At 33.3% G+C, this 19,253-nt stretch overlaps 2 protein-coding genes across 2 annotated transcripts; both read right to left on the bottom strand.

The window, feature by feature from the left end:
• Positions 1–752: 752 nt before the first annotated feature.
• On the bottom strand, positions 753–1,508 carry LOC115889065. The gene has a single exon (XM_030908979.1). The coding sequence runs from the start codon at positions 1,506–1,508 to the stop codon at positions 753–755; it is 756 nt and encodes a 251-aa protein (XP_030764839.1).
• A 21-nt stretch (positions 1,509–1,529) lies between these two features.
• LOC115889001 lies at positions 1,530–2,039 on the bottom strand. The gene has a single exon (XM_030908907.1). It carries the CDS (start codon positions 2,037–2,039, stop codon positions 1,530–1,532), a length of 510 nt encoding a protein of 169 aa, XP_030764767.1.
• Between the last annotated feature and the right edge of the window lie 17,214 nt (positions 2,040–19,253).

Here is a 19,253-nt window from a genome sequence, read left to right as displayed (position 1 = left end):
GACGCATGACGGATTTATATTTAAACCCATCTTAGTTAGGGGAAATGTGCCCCTGATGGACCCCTTAAGGAAATTCCATTATAACTTTTTAGTTTTTGTAGTTATTAGATTTATTTTTTTGAAAATCGATTATTTATTTCCAAATTTAATATATATGAGGTGAATTTGCTACTAAATAATTTCGTATTAAATAAAATAATCATAATAATAAAACATAGTCGAGGGTTTATCATTGGCACCTATGTACCTATGTCGGTCCCCTATAAAAACAACAGATAACGCCTTTCAAAAGTTTTATTTGAAACAAAATATTTTTCTATAATAAAAATGGAATAAACTAACCTAAAGCAGACAAAAAAAAATAGTTTAAAAGTTAAGAAAAAAACAAAATTAACATTAGTTTAACAAACGCAAGACAAATAATTAAGATTAGGAGCATAATTCGCAAATAAACGTTTTACATCGGTAGCTTGCACATAAATTTTGGCACCAGGACTGACAAAGCTGGCATTTAATCCACTTCTCTCTTGCACGTGATTGAGAAAATAACTCATTGCAATATAGACAACTAGCATCGGATTCGTGCTTTTCGCGTCCTAAAAATTCTTCTAAGATGGTTTCATCTTCATCAGAGCTGTCGTCATTATTTGCAATGACAAGTTTTCGTTTTACTGCCCTGCCCTGTTGTTTTCTTAACTTTATTTCCTTCTCAATTACTTTATCTTTAAGTTCAGAAATTTCTGGAGTTGAATTTAAATGGCCAGTTTTTCCACGCCTTCTCTTGCTTCCTTATCAGCACCAATGGCTATTGCTTGTGGTGGGGGCAAAATTTCTTTTACCGAGATGTCGAGAACTGATGATGAAGACAAGTTATGACAAGATGTACTTGGTTGGTCTTGAATGTCTAATTCCATTTGGTTTTCGTTGATATCGCCTCGAGTTTCGGACATCTGCTTATCTGTTGCTAGAGCTGGTGCAAGCTGCCAGTCCTCAAAAACATGGGGGTTAAAAGGATGGATGCCCGTCTTCTTGAACGAATTTATCGCATTTGATGGGACTGCACTTTTTAAATGGGCTTGGTTTAGAAGACCTGCTATTTTGAATTGGGTTACTGCTTTTCCCGGGTTTTGACGCAGCCATAACTGGATTTCTTGATCAAAGTAGGTATGAAGTGGACGAAAAAATCCAACATCCAAAGGTTGAACGTGATGAGAACAGTGTGCAGGAAAACAAAACACAATAACACCATTTTCTTTTGCAATTTGTAGAGATTCAAGACTTTTATGACTACTGTGACCATCAAGAAGTAAAAGAGTTTTATTCTCATTAGACGCTTTCGTATATCTTACGAAATGCTTTAGCCATTTACAAAAAATTTCACTGGTCATCCAACCTTTTTCTTGCGTAAAAGCTATGCTACCAGCGGGAGCACCGTTCATTAGTTCCTCATTCATCCTTTGACGAGGATAAATAAGAGCAGGAGGGACGTAAGTGCCTATGGCATTCATTGCGCATACTACAGTTACATGCTATCCACGCTCGGCACTACTAAGAGCACCCACTTGCTTCCGACCTTTTGCAGCGTAAATTTTTTGGCATTTTTTTTGCACCGTAGTCAAACCTGATTCATCCATATTGTATATATTTTCGGACAAAAAGTTGTACTGCTCCAGAATATTGGATAGTGCGTTAAAATAGGCTTCTATATTAGGTTTGTTAAATGCCTGGGCTCTAGCTAATGACGTACTTTCTGGGCTTCTCAAAGATATTTGTGGATTGCGTTTTAGGAGTCCCCTAACCCACTTCCAATCTGCCAGTTTAACTTCCCGATTGAAACAATGTTTTATTTTATTTTTTTCGGCTACTTCAAATACCATCCGCCGTAAATCTTTGGAAGTTAGTCCAAAAAATCTTGTCTCCATTTCGATTATATGACCTGCAATCTCGTCTTCTATGGCTTTGGAGAAAGTGGCCTTTCTCCCTCCTAAATAACCCTTGGAGCTGTCTTGTTTTTCTTCGCAATGTTGTCTTGGGAACATTAAAGGTCTTTGCAGCTAATTTATAGCCCATATTTTGGCTTTGTACGTTAATAATAGCCCGTCGCATGTCCTCCTCGTTCCACTGTTGCCGTTTGTTAGATGCCATGTCTATAAAGAAAAAAAAATAACTTATAAAAAATGCATTGCTTATGATGGCCCTATGATTTTCCTATGATGGACCCCTGGTTCATCATAGGAAACAGCTAAGGGGTCCATCCTAGGCCATTTTGAATACGCCATTTAAAAATACTAAGCTTTTAAAATATTGGACATAACCCTAATTTGTGCCTGGCACTTATTACACAACAGTTCTTTTAACCTATCGCAACAACAGCAGATTCTAGCTGTGCGTAAAAAAAAAGTTACTTGACATCATATCATGCTACTTTGTTACATCAATACTTACCAGTAATAAGTTTATTTTTTAATTTCACAAAAACAGCTTGTATTTGCATAAGCACATGTAAACAACTAATTTTAAACTTTAACTAGTCTACCCTAGGTGGCCACAGTTCGTTATCCGCGGTAAATTTGAAAATATAGGTAGTGGTTCATCATAGGCGGGGGTCCATCACGGGCACATTTCCCCTACTTATACCATCCCAACCCATAGTTACTTATTAGAAATTTTTTAGTAAAATAAATAGATTGGTATGGGACGTCATCTGCTTTTCTTCTGTCATCGTCTGTCGAAATCTTACCTGAGAAAAAAAAACAGAGTATAGTTCCAAAGAACCTATTTCGGGATCGAGACTGTGATCGATATATAATAATATGCTAGAGGAACTAAATAAAAGACTAGTTTACGTACGAATCGGCTAGCGAGATCGTTTCCCAATGCTAGGCGAGAGTGGGGAGTGCCAGCAGTATATTATCGGATTCGGACCTAGAGGACCTAGAGGAATTAAATAAAAGACTAGTTTACGACGTAACAACAGCGCTTACTGATCCTGTTGTAGCCCGATGCTAGGCGGGAGTAGAGAGTGCCAGTCGTATGTTACCTGTCCCGGACCGAAAAGACTGAGAGGAACTAATTAAAAGATTAGTTCACGGGAATCTATTCAGTCGACAGATCCGAGATATAATACAAGGCGACGAAGATGGATTCGGCCTTGTCTGTTGCCACAGCCGGCGTAATTATCAAAGAAAATTGTCGTGGATGCTGTTTTTGATTTTTAGTGTGAATATTTTATGGGAATGTTTCACTTTATGGGAATGTTTCACTTTAGGTCCCTAAAATTAAGAAATATCTTATAAAACGAAGTAGATATTCTGAATTTTTAGGCAAAAACAAAAAGCTTGAAGTGAGGAAAAATGCAAGGAACTAGAATTCCCACCTCTAACACGGTATATTGAAAAGTGAATTATTCCATTTTACACTTTGAATAAGAAGACTAAGGAAGGAGCATAACGCTATCCATGTATTCATGCATGGTGGGCGGAAAAAGCACTCTAGGGTGGGGATCCTTGACAGTTCTGTTTGACGATTCATTTGACACATTTGAATTTGATTTGAAATTTTGTGGATTTGTCAGTCCTTACGGAGCTTATTTTATGTTATTTATTATTTATTCTACTACTGATAGTTGTATAAAGGTAGTAAATCTAGATGGAAATTGTGGCAGAACTTAAATTAACAGTGACACTATCGCGATTTATCGAAAAAGACTCTAAAATAGTTGGTTGTGTAGCGTGCGGTAGATCTCGGCAAAAATTGAGTGAAATAATGGAACAACTTTTCGCTAGTAAGTGACTATATAATATACATACGTGTAGTAAACCGATCATTTATGAAATTCACTTAAATTAACTAAATTATATATTTTTCTTGCCTTTTAGCTTTTATTTATTACTTGTCAAAGATTAGATGTCAAAGAATTTAGATACGTTAATTTGACTTAGCTGCTTCAGTATAGCGTATCGGATGGTTGTGTTAATAAATACTTACTATAACTTATTTATTTTTATTAGAATTATATATTTTTATAACAATTTTAATAACTACCAACATTTATTCACAACGTAAAATAAAACATTTTTTTAATAAAATTAGAACGACACTGATAAACCGGAATTTAAGTCGGCCATATTTGAGGCCCATCGCGGTGTACCTAAGAATTTTGATATGCTCCTTCCTTAGTCTTCTTCAAAGATTTTACACCTACGCTTTTCAAATTGATTCATCCGTTTATTTTTAGGATAGCTCGAACTGTTAAAACGTGAGCTACCAGAAACATTTTTGTCGCATTTTTCAAAGAACCCACCTTGCTTACCGCAAATACATCGGTCCGTTTTGACTGGCCAATTGTCACGGGCCCTATTTAGGACCGCTCCACTTAAGTGTACCTGTTGCATTTAAAGGTAATAAATTAACGTTGCTTCTCAAAACACTATCGACAGGTATGTCCAGCGTTTGAAAGATTGGACGGCCACAAAGAAGACTAGGAACAATTCATTTGCGGCCGGTATACGACCGACCGTGCATAATTCTTTATTTTTTAATAAAATAGAGCGGAAAAACGCTAAAGGCGCTATAGGTGAGTTTATTTATGGTTTCGAAATGTAAACAGGTAGGCGTTCTGGTTGTAAAAATGTCTCGCATGAGATTAAAAAGCGAACAAAACTAAATTGAAAGGTTTCGATGTGGAATAGAATACAAAGCTGTATTTTCTGTAGGATAAAACTCCGATATCTTCGCAACTAAATCAATCAATCCTTAAAACATCAATTAGTGGAGTCACAACCTAACAAAACAAAATTTATGATTATCAGCAAACTAAATATTGAAAATATCAGGATACAAGTAGAAGATCAAACCATAAAAAGGGTAAGATGATTTAAGTACTTGGGTTGCTGACTGAATGATAAATGGGATCCTGATGAAGAAATCAAACATAGAATTGAAATAGACAGAAACACTTTTTTCAAAATGAAAACTCTACTATGCAACCGAGACCTGAATCTGACTACTCGATGGCGAGCTACCAAATGCTATGTACTGTCTACATTGTTGTACGGAGTCGAGGGATGGACGTTGAAGGCACGGACCATAGCACGCTTAGATTCATTTGAGATGTGGTTATACCGACGAATGTTGAAAATATTCTGGACCGAAAGAATAACAAATCTTGAAGTATTAGAAAGAATGTGTAAGGACCAAGAACTATTGACTACAATAAAACGACGGAAAGCAGCATATTTTAGTCATATTTTTAGAAATAACAAATATAGTTTCCTACAGCTGATCCTTGAGGGAAAGATTGAAGGACAACGAGGCATCGGGCTTAAACGGTTCTCCTGGTTGCGCAATTTGCGCCAGTGGTTTAATATAGGAGAGGCCAGTGCAATTATCCGTTTGCCTCAAGACAGGGAGGAATTCCAATTGATGGTCGCCAATCTCCGATGAGGAGAACCCAAGCAACACAGATAGTTCCAAATCCCTTCGGTTTAAGACTGGCTACAAAAACATAGTTCCTGAGTGCACTCTGTTATCTAATTTGTCACTATATCCGATAATACCACTGCAAAGTATTTTTGGATAGTATCTGTTACCACCCTGTTACTAGTCATTTGAAATTTAAACACCCAAAATTAAGGTAGCAAATGGGTTGTTGCGTCTAGTAACTGGGACTACGCAAATCCTTTCATTGTTACCACTAAGTGGCAAAATATACATAGTGACAATAAATACGGAACGGCCACCAGCCTGTGCTACTAGACTGGGTGTATGAAGTACTTGTTACTATATAGTCCCATGCTTAGTCGCAGAATAGTCGCAGTACCCTATATTTTGGGTCTTAAAGTTACGAGACATTTGGGTACTGATTGTTGGTCCCAAAATAGTAGCTGCAACTATGGTTTGTTACTATAAAGTAACGGGTACTATACTCCTATTGACGTCTTGCTACTATAAAGTTGTGGAAACTAAAAATTATTTCTTTATAGTAGCAGATCGCGTATTTACCCATCCTCTCCGTTACCACAAGAATAAAGATCAATAAAATTGTTTGTTCACTGCGCTGCTAGTGGAAGTTCCTAGATAAGTTCACCAGGATAAAGGGTTTATTGGATTAAATTTAGAGAAGTATGCCTGGGCTTTGATATGACAATAAATTATTTTAAATTTATTTTTGAAAATTCATATACATATTATTATTATGTATAATTGTCGTATTTTCTATATATTTGTAAAGTTCTTATAGCTGCATTTTGCTAGGAATGTCGAGTTGGTGACTACTGATGAATTTAAAGATAAAACAGAGCTCAGAGAAGAAAGTAACATAAGTCAGGAACTAAGGCATTGGGCATTAAAACACCAAATTAGTCACATTGCTTTAACAGATTTACTTGGTATACTAAAAAATGAAGGCTTAACATCATTGCCAGGAAACAGCAGGACTTTATTGAGTACACTGAGATATTGTGCCATTGGTACAATGGAATAAGGAAGATTTTAGTAGTACGTTTATACAAAGAGACCAACCTAGAATCGGTGTCTCTAATTTTTAATGTTGACGGCTTGCCTACATTTATTATAGTCTCTAATTTTAATGTCGACGGCTTGCCGACATTTAGGAGTTCTCCATTAGAATTTTAGGCAATACTTCTAAAAATGCATGAATATCCTTGCGATCAACCCATGGTGACAGCTATTTATTGTGGCAAGTAAAAAGCTCCATCACAAGAATTTTTACATGATTTTGTAACAGAATTAAATGAGATTTTGGAGACTGGAATTGAAGTAAATCAGATTAGGGTGAAAGTAAAAATTCGATTTTCTCATTGATCATTTTTTTTATTCAGTTGTTTTTGGTAACTTCATGTTTCACCGGAAAAGACAACTTTTGATTTTTAAATGGCACCCTCAATATTTTTTGCTTAATTCAATAGAAAATGACACTCATAATATGACATTTTCTCATATGGTTTATTTGAAATTGTAACATTGGTTCATAATGACAATTTGACTCGAAATATAAAAAACGAATTATTTATTTATTTAAACGAATTACGAAATTGTGCGTAAAAATGCTTTTTTCAAATATGCTAATAAGTCATCCTCGTTCCATTTGAAAAAATTAAGATATGATTAATTTAGGCATCTTTTAACCAGTCAGGCCAAGACACGAAAAACATTAAAAGATCAAATATATTTTTCCAAGGCTCCTAGATAAACAATTAGTGTTCTTAAATTGTTTTGAGATGAGAGGTAGGCGGAACTTTATAGAGACATATGGAACTATATTGTCACAAAATGCCTGATTGTCCGACTTTTTGGGTGTTCAAAGTAGCTTTCTAGTTTCAGTAGTTACCATAGTGTACAAAATTTAAATACATTTAAGAATAACAAAGTTCCAAAGTAGTAACTGACACTACAAAGTAACTTTTGGGTAGTAACAACTTAATCACTGGAAGTAGCGGATCTTTTAAAGTAAAAAATGGGTAGTCCCTGCTACTTCATAGGGAAGAGCCTAACTTTATCGTAGCGAAGTGTGCGTCAGCCATTTCTTACTGTCAGACATTTTTTAATTAATTTATTTTTTATTTTTCCATTTAGAACTCGAATACACTTTCGTGCATTACGAAATATTATTTTTAATATTTTTGATATTATTTTTTGTCCTTAAATATATACAAAATTGAATTAATTCGAAGGCGCGTTAAAATATTTCCATCTAACTCGATAATATTTGTCAGTAAAGTGACATGCGTTATTATATTAGTCCTGGAAGTGTCCGAAATACGCGATTAAAAACCATCATTTTCCTCATAAACATAACACGCCATTATTAATTTAACTTTAACATGGCCATGCACCGCGGCTGTCATATCATATTATTATTTTATTTCAAAACGTTTTTTTAAAGTAGAGGTTGCTAGAAGAATGTTTTGCTACTTACTATATAGTAGCAGTTACCAGGCGGCTACGTAGGGGCGACCAGGCCGCTACGTAGCAGGATAGTGGCCGCTACTACCTTTTCACTTTATAGTTACGAAATATAGTGGCAGCGTTAGTCCCTGGGACCATCCGGTATATTACCCAGTTACCCTAAATTCTTCTCCATTTTAGTAACAGTTACATGGCGGCTACGTGGCGGCAACGTAGCCGTCGATAGTGTCAGTCTACTTGATGGTCGCTTTTGTAGTCCCAGGAACGTACCTGCTACTATCTGTGTTGCTTGGGAAGGCATATGAAGAAGAAGAAGTGGAGTGCCTTAAGCCCTTGTGGGATACAAACCTCACAATTCAATTACTGTGAAGGAATTTTGATAAAACTTCTTGCATTGCATTGTTAATAAGGTATATTACAAAGTTTACCCATTTAAATTCGTCGCTTTCAATTTAGTATTCAAATAAAATGCCTCAAATATATAATGTATTCAAATGAAACTATGCCTCTCCTTGGCTCTCTCTTCATCAACACCAATACATGCCTGTTGCCTTATGTTATTGCATAATGTACTTATAAGTATTAATTGTTCTCTATGTGTGCTCTATGTTAAACTAATCTCTCTGTTACACTAATAGTTTTGTTAATGCTTTATATTTTTTATATTTTTTTGTATTTTTCATTGTTTTTTTTTTGTTATTATATTTATACATTTGATATATTAATTTAAGATAAGGTAGTAGATATTGATATTATTTGTTAGGTTATACTGTAATGGTACTCGGTTAACTAAGCAGTTATTTACTGAAATTCGCCGAGGATTATTAAAATAAAGACATATTATTATTATTATTATTATTATTATTATAAACACACATATACAAATGCATATGTTACGGTTAAGGTCCGATATTCGGTTAATATCGACATTACCCGGTTAATCTCGAGACAAAAACAACCAAAAACCTAACCAAACCCAAACATTAACCTGTTAATGTCGACATTAACCGGACATCGGACTTTAACCGTAACACATACATACAAGATGGCTCCGTGTTCCGAAAAAGGAGATTTTCACTGAAAACCTTTAGAAAATATGTGTGTAAAGGTAGTTCACATTTTAAAAATATTTTCAAGATATACAAGGTGAATCAAATATATTTTTACACTTAAGTTTAAGAAGTATTTCAAATGAAATGCTTTATATTTGCACAGTTGAGTAAATTTGCCAAAAAATACCTTATATGAACTAATAATAATATTTAATGATTATTAAGAAATCTAAGTACAGGAAAGTGTTTATCTATAGAATCACCCACCACCGAAGATAGATACACTATTTTTTTAACACTGTATATGTATAAACTTATTTCTTAGTGTAAACTTTGTTTCTTAAAAACCTATGAGGAATCACCCTGAAATTTTTTAGACTACTTGGGAAACCACCTTCCTCAGTAATCATATTTATTAATAATCTTTTTAGCGCACACGAGGCTACCTGATATTTTTCTGTTTACATCTGGTTTGTACATCTCACGTACTTTTTTTACAATAAAGTTTATCTACACACATCGCCAAAATTATTGCCAAATATCGTTTAAAAATATACGGAAAGGAATTTAAAGAATCTTTTTTTATACATAGCTTTGATAACCTGTAATAAACATTTTTTTGTTAAAATGGATATGGTAAACAATGTTTATCGTTCATACCCAATATTATTACAAATTCTTGCACATTTCGATTTGTGGACTCTTGGGTTTCAGAAGAAATTTGACCATTGTTGTGGCATTAAAATACCTAGAAACATTATTTCACAGTTTAATAGAGTCAGAATAGTAACACTGTCTGAACAGTGCCACCGGCAAGTTGCAATGGCTGAAATTGTAGGAGTTAACCAAAGCGATGTTTCGCGAATATTAAAAAAATTCAGGGAGACAAACGAGGTTACAGACCGGCCTGGAAGAGGTAGAAAGAGAGTTACTACTGCTATGCAAGACCGTCAAATATCCCTAATTGCCACTACGCAATCCCCTGCTTTCTAGTACTACTAGTACTAAAAATGAGTTAGATCGCCTTGAAGGAGTAAATGTTTCAAGAAAGACCATAGCAAGAAGACTCCATGACAGAGGATTACATTTAAGGAGGCCTCTACGTGTTCCGAAGCTTAATTTACAGCACAAAATACGCGACTACAATGGGCTGAGGAGATGAGAGCAAATGGACCTAATTGGAATTTCGTCATGTGTAGTGATGAAACAAGAATAGGCCTAGTGTCAGACTCGCGACGAACTTTGGTCTGGAGAACAGCTGGAAGAACAGCACGCTTGAATGTAGCTCAACCCCGTGTCCCGTTTCAAGGGGGAAGCATTATGGTATGGGCAGGTATAATGCACGGAGCTCGAACTCCTCTTGTTTTTATTGATGGCACAATGACAGGTGCCTCATATCTTAGAGACGTTTTAGAGCCTATTGTGCGGCCATTTCGAGGGGCAGAGGGGTATGAATTTGTTTACATGGACGATAATGCTCCTCCCCATCGCACTTTAGCGGTTCGCGAATTTTGTGAGGAAGAGGGTATAAGGGAGGGGGGGGGGGAAACTGTGTTGGTCACCGATGTCTCCAGATATGGATGTGATCGAGCCTGCTTCGAACGTTCTAAAACGGCATATTGCCAAAAGGAACGATCTACCTTAATTGAATTGAAAATTGCTGCGCGCGAAACATGGGAAGCCATTCCTCAACATCTTCTGGACAACTTAATTGAGAGCATATGTCTCACAGCTTGCATTGAGGCTGGGGGAGGCAATACAGAGTATTAGTTGTGAGAAATAATTAAAATTGTTTTCAATATTTTCTGTTTAAAATGAAATTTGTTTTTGTTGATTTTAAACTCATTATGAAATAAAATTATAATAACAGCCTAGTTGCACTTAGATTTTTAATTTTATATTAGTTAGTCGTGTAGTAAGCCAATATGTCCAAAAATATAAAAAGAATCATATTAGGTCCAAAATAAAATAAAAAATATCGTTATATGCAATAATTTTGGCCATGTGTGTATTTGTATGATTTGTCTGAAGAATATTATAATATTTTCTTATTTAATTAATCATTTACTAACCTAGTAGGTATATTTAATAGGTACTTAAGTAGCATATGCAAAAAAATAGCGTATATAATAGTTGAATGTAATTAGCAATAATAGTCGATTACACAATACAAAACACTATATATGATAAATAGATGTTATCTAACGTTCTTTTGCAATTAAAACTTCGAGAATACTGCAGCTTATTAAATATAATGCGTCTGGTCTGTCAATAAAGGCAGATAATTTAGGCCTTTTAGCTCTTTTTTCTACTTATTAAGTAACGCTGTTATGCGTATTGCAAATGCTAATTATTTTTTTGGCTAATTGCCGAGAATACACGGATAAGAGTTAAAATATTTATACAGGGTAGACTGCCTTTAATCGAACGAATTTATGAAAGTGAAGGACGCGCACTGAATCGACTCGGACCGGTCGATTCGATTATAAGAGCTATGGACAGGTTTTAGGTGCATTTCCGTTGATTTCAACAAATTCCGACCGCAGCGCTTCAACGGCAGAAATCAGAAATTATCAGAATGTATTTCACGCTGCCGTCATATTGATCGCATTAAAATAATATTGAAATCGTGGTTTTGTCATAATATTTAAGTATTTTAGTTTTCTGCTAGTGCAGTTATTGGGACTATAAAACACTCAGGTGCGAGATTTGTGTGATGTAACGCTGTTTCGGGTAGTAAGTATAAAAAAGAATTCGAACAATAAAGTAAAAAAGAATTCGAACTAGGCGTCGTGTTGTGTTGTGACAATTTCGAATGTTGATAAAATTGCGGAAAAGGCATGTTTCATGTTTTTCAATTTCCACATAATTATGCACATTTCAATCTAATTAGTGCTTGCTACTTAGCCTTTTTTATATAAAATTTTTATATTATTTTTTATATATGCCAAATTTTTATATTATGCCAAAAAATGGGGTAAAAGTTTGAATTTTATACTTACGCGCGCCGCGATGACGTACGTATGCTGTTTATTCAAAGTCAAAATGACATTGTTTACAATAATTGTTTATTTTTGATTTTAAATTAAATTTGCATTTAAACTATTTCCAATAATGCTAAAAAATATATTGTTCCATTGTTGGATAACATTTACCAGTAACTATAATAAAATGTTTTTGTACGCGCCGAAAAAAGATGGAAAATCGTAAATGCTGTTTTTTTTCAGAAAACTTCTCTTAAGCTATGAATGTGATTTCAAAACATTTCAAAGTGAGTTTATATTATGTTTGATTTGTTAAATCATTAATGGACTGTTTTTTACATGTGGAAGAAGGTGGGGAAAAATTAATTTGGAAAAAAAAGTAATTCCTGATAACTAAGGTTAATAGTATTTCCGGAAAATTACTTATTTTAATAATTAAGTTATTGTATAAAACAGGTACGCTACAATCTGATCATGAAAAGTACGGCAAGTCTACTATCTGCCCAAGAAAAGTTAGAGAAGATGAACAAGGCAATTAGAAAAATTCTATTGGCACCAAGAATATTAATAAATACGTTCATGGTTAAGTTATTTCAGAAGGCTATTAATAAAATACATTGTATAGATAAAATAAGGCTCTAATGCAGTGCATTTTTACAAAAAATCAAGTAAATATTTTATTTTAAAGTTTTGTTATTAAATGTATTATGTGGTCAATAATGTTTATTATATAAGCATAAAATATTATTTTTGAAGAGTGTTATATATAACAGGAAGGATTCGAAGGAAACATACATTGTGTATTACATATACATATTTTATTATTTTTTAAATTAAAAGGCAAGTACATATAAAGTGTTTTAATTACAATATTGTAATAATTTACATTTTGATGGTGATAAGACTTACTGAATATCAGGGCAGTCAATTTACAATTAACCCGCTACAAGAATATAAAATATAAATATAAGAAGACAAGAATGGCAATAAAAGTTGCTAGAAAGTAAGATGTTACCTTCCTTCATTCTACATAAATCATAGCGTGGTACTTTTCTTGATTTTATTTGTTATGTATGACATAATGTTTACATGCCGCCTAAAATTAAAATATAAATAGATAAATAAAAACCTACATATTTAGTTATAATATAAAAAATCCCCAGTGTTAGCTGCACAGCTTAAAAATTTAGTTCCCTCCACTTTCTGTACACTTTTACCATTGCAGTCACATAATGTTCAGGTGTACTTTTTGTTTGATTGTACAGAAGCCCTCTTTTTAGTAAACGTATCCAATCGAACTGTTATCATTATGATTCACTCTATGCTCTATAAATAATGGTTTTATTACTTTTAAATAACTTCTTCAAGAAAAAAAAATCTCACCTTGATATTTTAACTTCTTTATATCAGAACTTAAGTATTTTAAATTGTCTATATAAAAACTGTCCACCATATACTCCGTTACCATTCGAAAATGATCCGAAAAAGTTGTTTCATAGTTTTGAGCCATTTAGATAAAATTAAAAGTTATAACCAAGAACATTTACCGCTGAACTGGAAAGCACGAAGAAAAATAGTGACAAAATCCAAAATGGCTGCGCCCAACATGCATGAGCCAGGCAATCAGTCATACCAACATATGATATGAAACTTCCCTTTCTACGATCTGAAACTTGATTGGTGAAGGCTATGTACGTCACAACTCAACTGGGAATGTTCAAGTTTGAAATTATAATTTAATTTCTAAATTGATATCATGGAATTTTTCCTAATTTCCTATGTATTGTAAGTAATGAAGACTTAATCTATGCAATACAATGATTTATTTGCGAATTTATATTTTTTGGAACATGCCCATTATGACCCCACTAGCAAAACCGGTGATTAAAACTAGCTAGCGTAGTTAAATTCATTTAAAAAGTTTTTTTAACTGGAATAATAAATTATAATACAAGTTAGACCTTCTGAAGATATCAAAATATTTACTTTTTTATTTTTATTTTTAGAATTTTCGCAAATTATACTTCCTAACACTTTTAGAATAATTAAATAATAAATTTTTCGTATACTCGCTATTTAAACCCGTGTATTTGTAAGTAGTAGTTCTTTACGATATTCTCCGATGATGGCAGCACTAAGCCTATAACTGCAACTAGCAAAAAAACTAAAATACTTAAATATTATGACAAAGCCACGATTTCAATATTATTTTAATATGATTAACATGAACTGTAACCGGGACGGCGTGAAAAGCAACGAAAATTTCCGATTTCTGCCGTATACAGCGCCGGAATTTTTTGAAATCAACTGGAATGCACCGACCCTATATTTCATGCGCATGGAAAAATACTTGCTCTTCTTTCTTTGTTCAATATATTTATATGTTATAGTAATGTTTATTTTTTGTAATGAGCGTATTAGCTTAGCTGTACCATAGTGTAAGGAAACTAGTAGTTTTACTCCTTGTCAAATCCTTTGTTCTTTTTCTGCCACTTTATATGACTTTGTTCTCGCCTCCGTAGCCGACGACGTAGCTGTATACTCGTGGTCTATTAACTAGGCAAACTATAGACGTGGCACTCGCCATAGTTTCACAGATATGTATTTAGGAAAATATGAGTTCACAATAAAATAAAATAAAAAAAAATGATCATCGAGTAAAAACTTGCTTGAAAACAGAATATTTTCACATTTCGTGTAGATAACAATTCTTCTGTATCTGAAAAATTTCTGATGGGAAGAAATGCGGAAAAAATATATAATGACATATTTTTATATTATTATCTATTTCAGAGATTTTCTACGACTTTTTTTTTATTTAAAGCAAGTTTAATTTTCTGTAGATAACTGGATTCGACATAAAATTATGCTATAGTACACTGTCTTTATTTAAAGCACACTTCGGTGTTGCCAATCTATTTCTTATTTACTAAAACTTTGGTTAAAAACATTATATACGAAAAGGGGTAAAAAACTAGAGTGAATATAACTTTATTAATACTTTGCTATGTTTTTTTAAACATGAAGGATATCGGAATAAATTCGTGTAGAAAAATTTACTTTATCGTATACAGGATATTTTTTATGGCGTCACCAAAATCGTAATATTTAAAAAATGTTGTATCTCATTTTTTTTAAATGCAACACCTTGTATATTATTTTTCTTTCAGATGTAGAATTAAAAGGTGAACATTTTTTGACAAGACAAGACAGACAAAGATCATATTAGGTGGCTTTGAAAAAAATTTACTGTTGAAAGAGCCATATGTAATATAATATTGCGGATATCTGCGACAGCGGAATTAATTTAGAAACACTTTAAATTAATAAAAAAATGTTCACTTTTTAATTCTGTATCTGACAGAAAAATAATATACAGAATGTCGCATTTAAAAAAGTTGAGATATACCATTTTAAATATTGCGATTTTTTGTGACGCCATAAAAAATACCCAATATAGAATAATGTATATAGAATGATGTAAAACAATAAAAAAAGTCAAACTAACTTTACCATAACTTTTTTTGTGACATCCTGTATATAACAAAATATTTTAGGATACACCCCTTTATAAACCTTGAAACATATGAATAAAACTTCTTTCACATCTTCGACACCGACGACGATATTGAACTTCCTCGCACTAATGGGCCACCCTGTATATTTACGGTGGTTTAAAGCTAGGTGTGGCACTTTTCTTCCCTCAAATATAAACTCAATATTTTGTCTATAATATTTTGAATATTGTTATATTACGACCACTTATAATAAAACATAAAAAAATACAGTCCACTAAATTTATAAGAGATTATGCTATTATAAAATTCTTTCAATTAAAAAATATGAATAATTTGCGGAGACTTTAGATGTACAAAATATTTACTCTAAAATTGTTTCAAAAACCAATTTATATAAATTATCTCGTAAATTATTATTCGAATGAAAATTTTATGGAAAATCCCCTGACCAAAAAATATTTTCATGCGCATATTTGAGACCTGTATGTCTAAAAAACTATTTTTAAAATCTGCACACATGCTAAAAAAAATAATAACATTTAATTAATTACATAATATCTCAGCTTATAAAATAAAGAAATATAATTAAATGTTAATTGATAATTACTATCAGCTTGCCGATTTACATCCGATGGAAATCTAAAAAGACTCAAAGAACAATTTTTTGAATTATTTCCATAATTAATAGCAGCGCACAGTAAGGCACCCATTTTTTGTCAATCCGTCCCTGTGCTCGGATGCAACGCTCGAACCTCACAGCTCGACGGACCGAATTCAACTGAAACGCTTTGCAACCTGCCAGCTTGCAAAAACTGGCAGAAAATATTTGCGAGAGTGCAACAACTCTTTTCCTTAAACTATGGCTGTACCTACTCTTTGTACACGCGAATATCGGAACCCAAAACCAGACTTTGCCGACACGGTATACCATAACATAGTATATTTATACATATACTTAATTTTAACACCACAATAAATATATCCAATTAAAAAACATAAAAAAATAATTTTTTAAAATCGAGAGAGCTTTAAATGTGCAAAAAAATTAAATTTTGTTGCTTTGTTGCTTTGGAACATTTTCGTCGCAACATTAAAATATACATAAAACTAAAGCCATATTTTATATTTCAAATAAATCTTGTCTTCCATAAATAATGGAAGGCAAGCATGGTATCGCCATAAACCAACCAATAGTTATAAATCAACCTAAGAAATTGTTGCATATAGTCAATTTATTTAAATTTATTAACCATACTAAAGTTGTTCAAGACGGTGGCAATATTCGTTTATGCGCTAGTAAAAGCAAGAGGTGTAGAGTATCCACCAATCTTACAATTTAGAGTCAAAACACACGTGGCGGTTTATAGGCGTCGTTGCGCAGCGTCCATGATACAAAGAAAACAAGGTATGATATTGCGCAGGTTGGTCACTACGTCACAGGTGATATCGACACCATTGGTCGGCACACTCCGCGCGCCAATTTCAAATCGTCAAACTGATGACACAACATAATAAATGTGAAAATTACTTTTCCAATGTCAAACTCAATGATTTGACATAAATGGACATAACTTTTAGGTTATGTCCTAATTCTTTCCTATTTTAGGTCTTTTTTTATTAGAATGACATATCATATGTCAACTTTGACTGAGATTTTTCCATATGGTTTATTTCCAACTGTAACATGCGGTTCATAACGGCAATTTGACTCAAAATACCGTAATAAGTGTTTGATCCAATTATTAGTAAAAAAATGCTTTTTCCAGATATGCTAATGAGCCACCGTCGTTCAATTTGAAAAAAAATAGATATTATTAAAAATACGATTTGGGCATTTTTTAACCGGCCAGGATAAGACACTAAAAACATTAGACGATCAAATATATTTTTCCAATGCTCCTTGATTAAAAATTAGTGTTTTTAACACAGCCATGGCACGATTGAAATTTAAAATACAATTTGTTTTTGAGCGAATATGTCAAAAGTTGACATATGATATGTCATTCGATTCAGAGTGTCATTTTCGATCAAATAAAGTAAAAAATACCGACGGTGCCATTTAAAATGTTGTAGTCATTTCCGGTTCCGTTTCCAAAAACAATTGAATACGTCAATCAATCCTAATTAATGTGATATATTAACATACCAAATCTCGTATTTTTATCTGAAAAAATAAAAAAGTTAGAGGCGGTGAGCCACTTTTGAGAGGCACCCGGATAGTATCCACCAAAAAAGGTTGCCCGAAGTTGCCCGCAATAAAATTATACACTGCAATCTAAAAGTCTTAGATTCGGCTAAGTTATACCAAATTTGTTAGATTTATCTGCAAATTATTTCAGGCATTTTTTACAGTAGAGAATTGAAAAAAGGCCAAAAGAGTCAATAAAACGTAAAAGAAAGATAGTTGTAAATTTTAATCATCAAATAAACATTTTTTCTAAACCTCTTGAATAATTTCTTTTTAGCTTTGTACTATTACTATACTGGAGTATGGCGAATGTAAAAATTAGAGGGGATATTTACATACACTTAATAGGTGTTTCTTTCTTTAGACAAAAGGGTATTCATAATTTTCCTCTTAAATGTAAAACTGTTAAAATTCAAAATATTAGCAACATCATTTCATAAATGTATTTTTCGGTATTACCATTTTTTGCTAAATGTTAAACTGTTTAAACTAGAATTAGTAATGTTATAAAAATTTAAATACCTAAAAAAATGGGGATCGTGTCTCCTCCATATCCCATCCCAGCAGTTTCTTCGTTATGTTGATTTGAAATGTTGCCTATTTAGTTCATAAAACGGTATTCTGATTAGCCTAGGTTACCCCTGTATAATACAATTTCTGTTACATATGAAACTAAAACTAACTCAGTTTATATACACACACCGGTAAAATCTAGGGATCTCATTTTATTAAAGTTAAAAATAAATGTTTTGAATGAACAACCACATATTTGTAGGCCGATTCTTTCTACTTCGATTGAAACGAAGTAGTCACACTACTTATTTCTAAATTTGGGATATTTGCAAAAGTGTTTGTGCATTTTTTGTCAAATGTATAAAAAGCACCTAGCATCAATTGTTCGAATTTAACCTGTACTGGCTATGTTTTTATGATAACTGACCAGAATCCATTCAAATAACTACTCTGTTTAGTATTAAACGACATTATGGAGCGTAGACATCTTAACAGAGACGAAATGCTAAGGGCCATGGGTATGCTCGAAACTGGAACGCGCCAAATCAACGTAGCTAGAGCATTAAATGTTAACTGTTTAGTATTAAACGACATTATGGAGCGTAGACATCTTAACAGAGACGAAATGCTAAGGGCCATGGGTATGCTCGAAACTGGAATGCGCCAAATCGACGTAGCTAGAGCATTAAATACAACGCAAAGTGTAATATCGCGATTAATTGCACGCTACCGTGAAATTGGTGATGTTGCTGAAAGGCATACAGGGCGACATCGCATTACTACCCCTCAGCAAGACCATTTTTTACAATTAAATGCTCGACTCTGACCGACTCTAACAACACCAGAGCTTAGTTTAATTCTCCAGGCAACACATAATGTAACCGTTAGTTCTGACACTGTTCGCAATAGATTAAGAGAGATCAACTTAAGAAGCAGACGCCCCTGGAGAGCTCAACCCTTAACGAGAGGAAATCGAGAGGTACGATATTTGTGGGCTCAAGATCATGTTCAGTGGTCGAATGAACAATGAGCCAATGTTCTCTTCACGGATGAGTCACGCTTTGGAATT

Source organism: Sitophilus oryzae, unplaced genomic scaffold (assembly GCF_002938485.1).
Source record: "Sitophilus oryzae breed Bouriz unplaced genomic scaffold, Soryzae_2.0 scaffold_810_pilon_pilon, whole genome shotgun sequence".
In the NCBI taxonomy this organism is placed as follows: Eukaryota; Metazoa; Arthropoda; class Insecta; order Coleoptera; family Curculionidae; genus Sitophilus; species Sitophilus oryzae.
The sequence above is the reverse complement of the archived record's forward strand: the minus strand, read 5'-3'. Positions and strand labels throughout refer to the sequence as shown.

What these genes read in the sequence shown, in the direction of transcription:
- LOC115889065 (XM_030908979.1), bottom strand. Translation starts at nt 1,508, where the DNA reads ATGAATGCCATAGGCACTTACGTCCCTCCTGCTCTTATTTATCCTCGT.
- LOC115889001 (XM_030908907.1), bottom strand. Translation starts at nt 2,039, where the DNA reads ATGTTCCCAAGACAACATTGCGAAGAAAAACAAGACAGCTCCAAGGGT.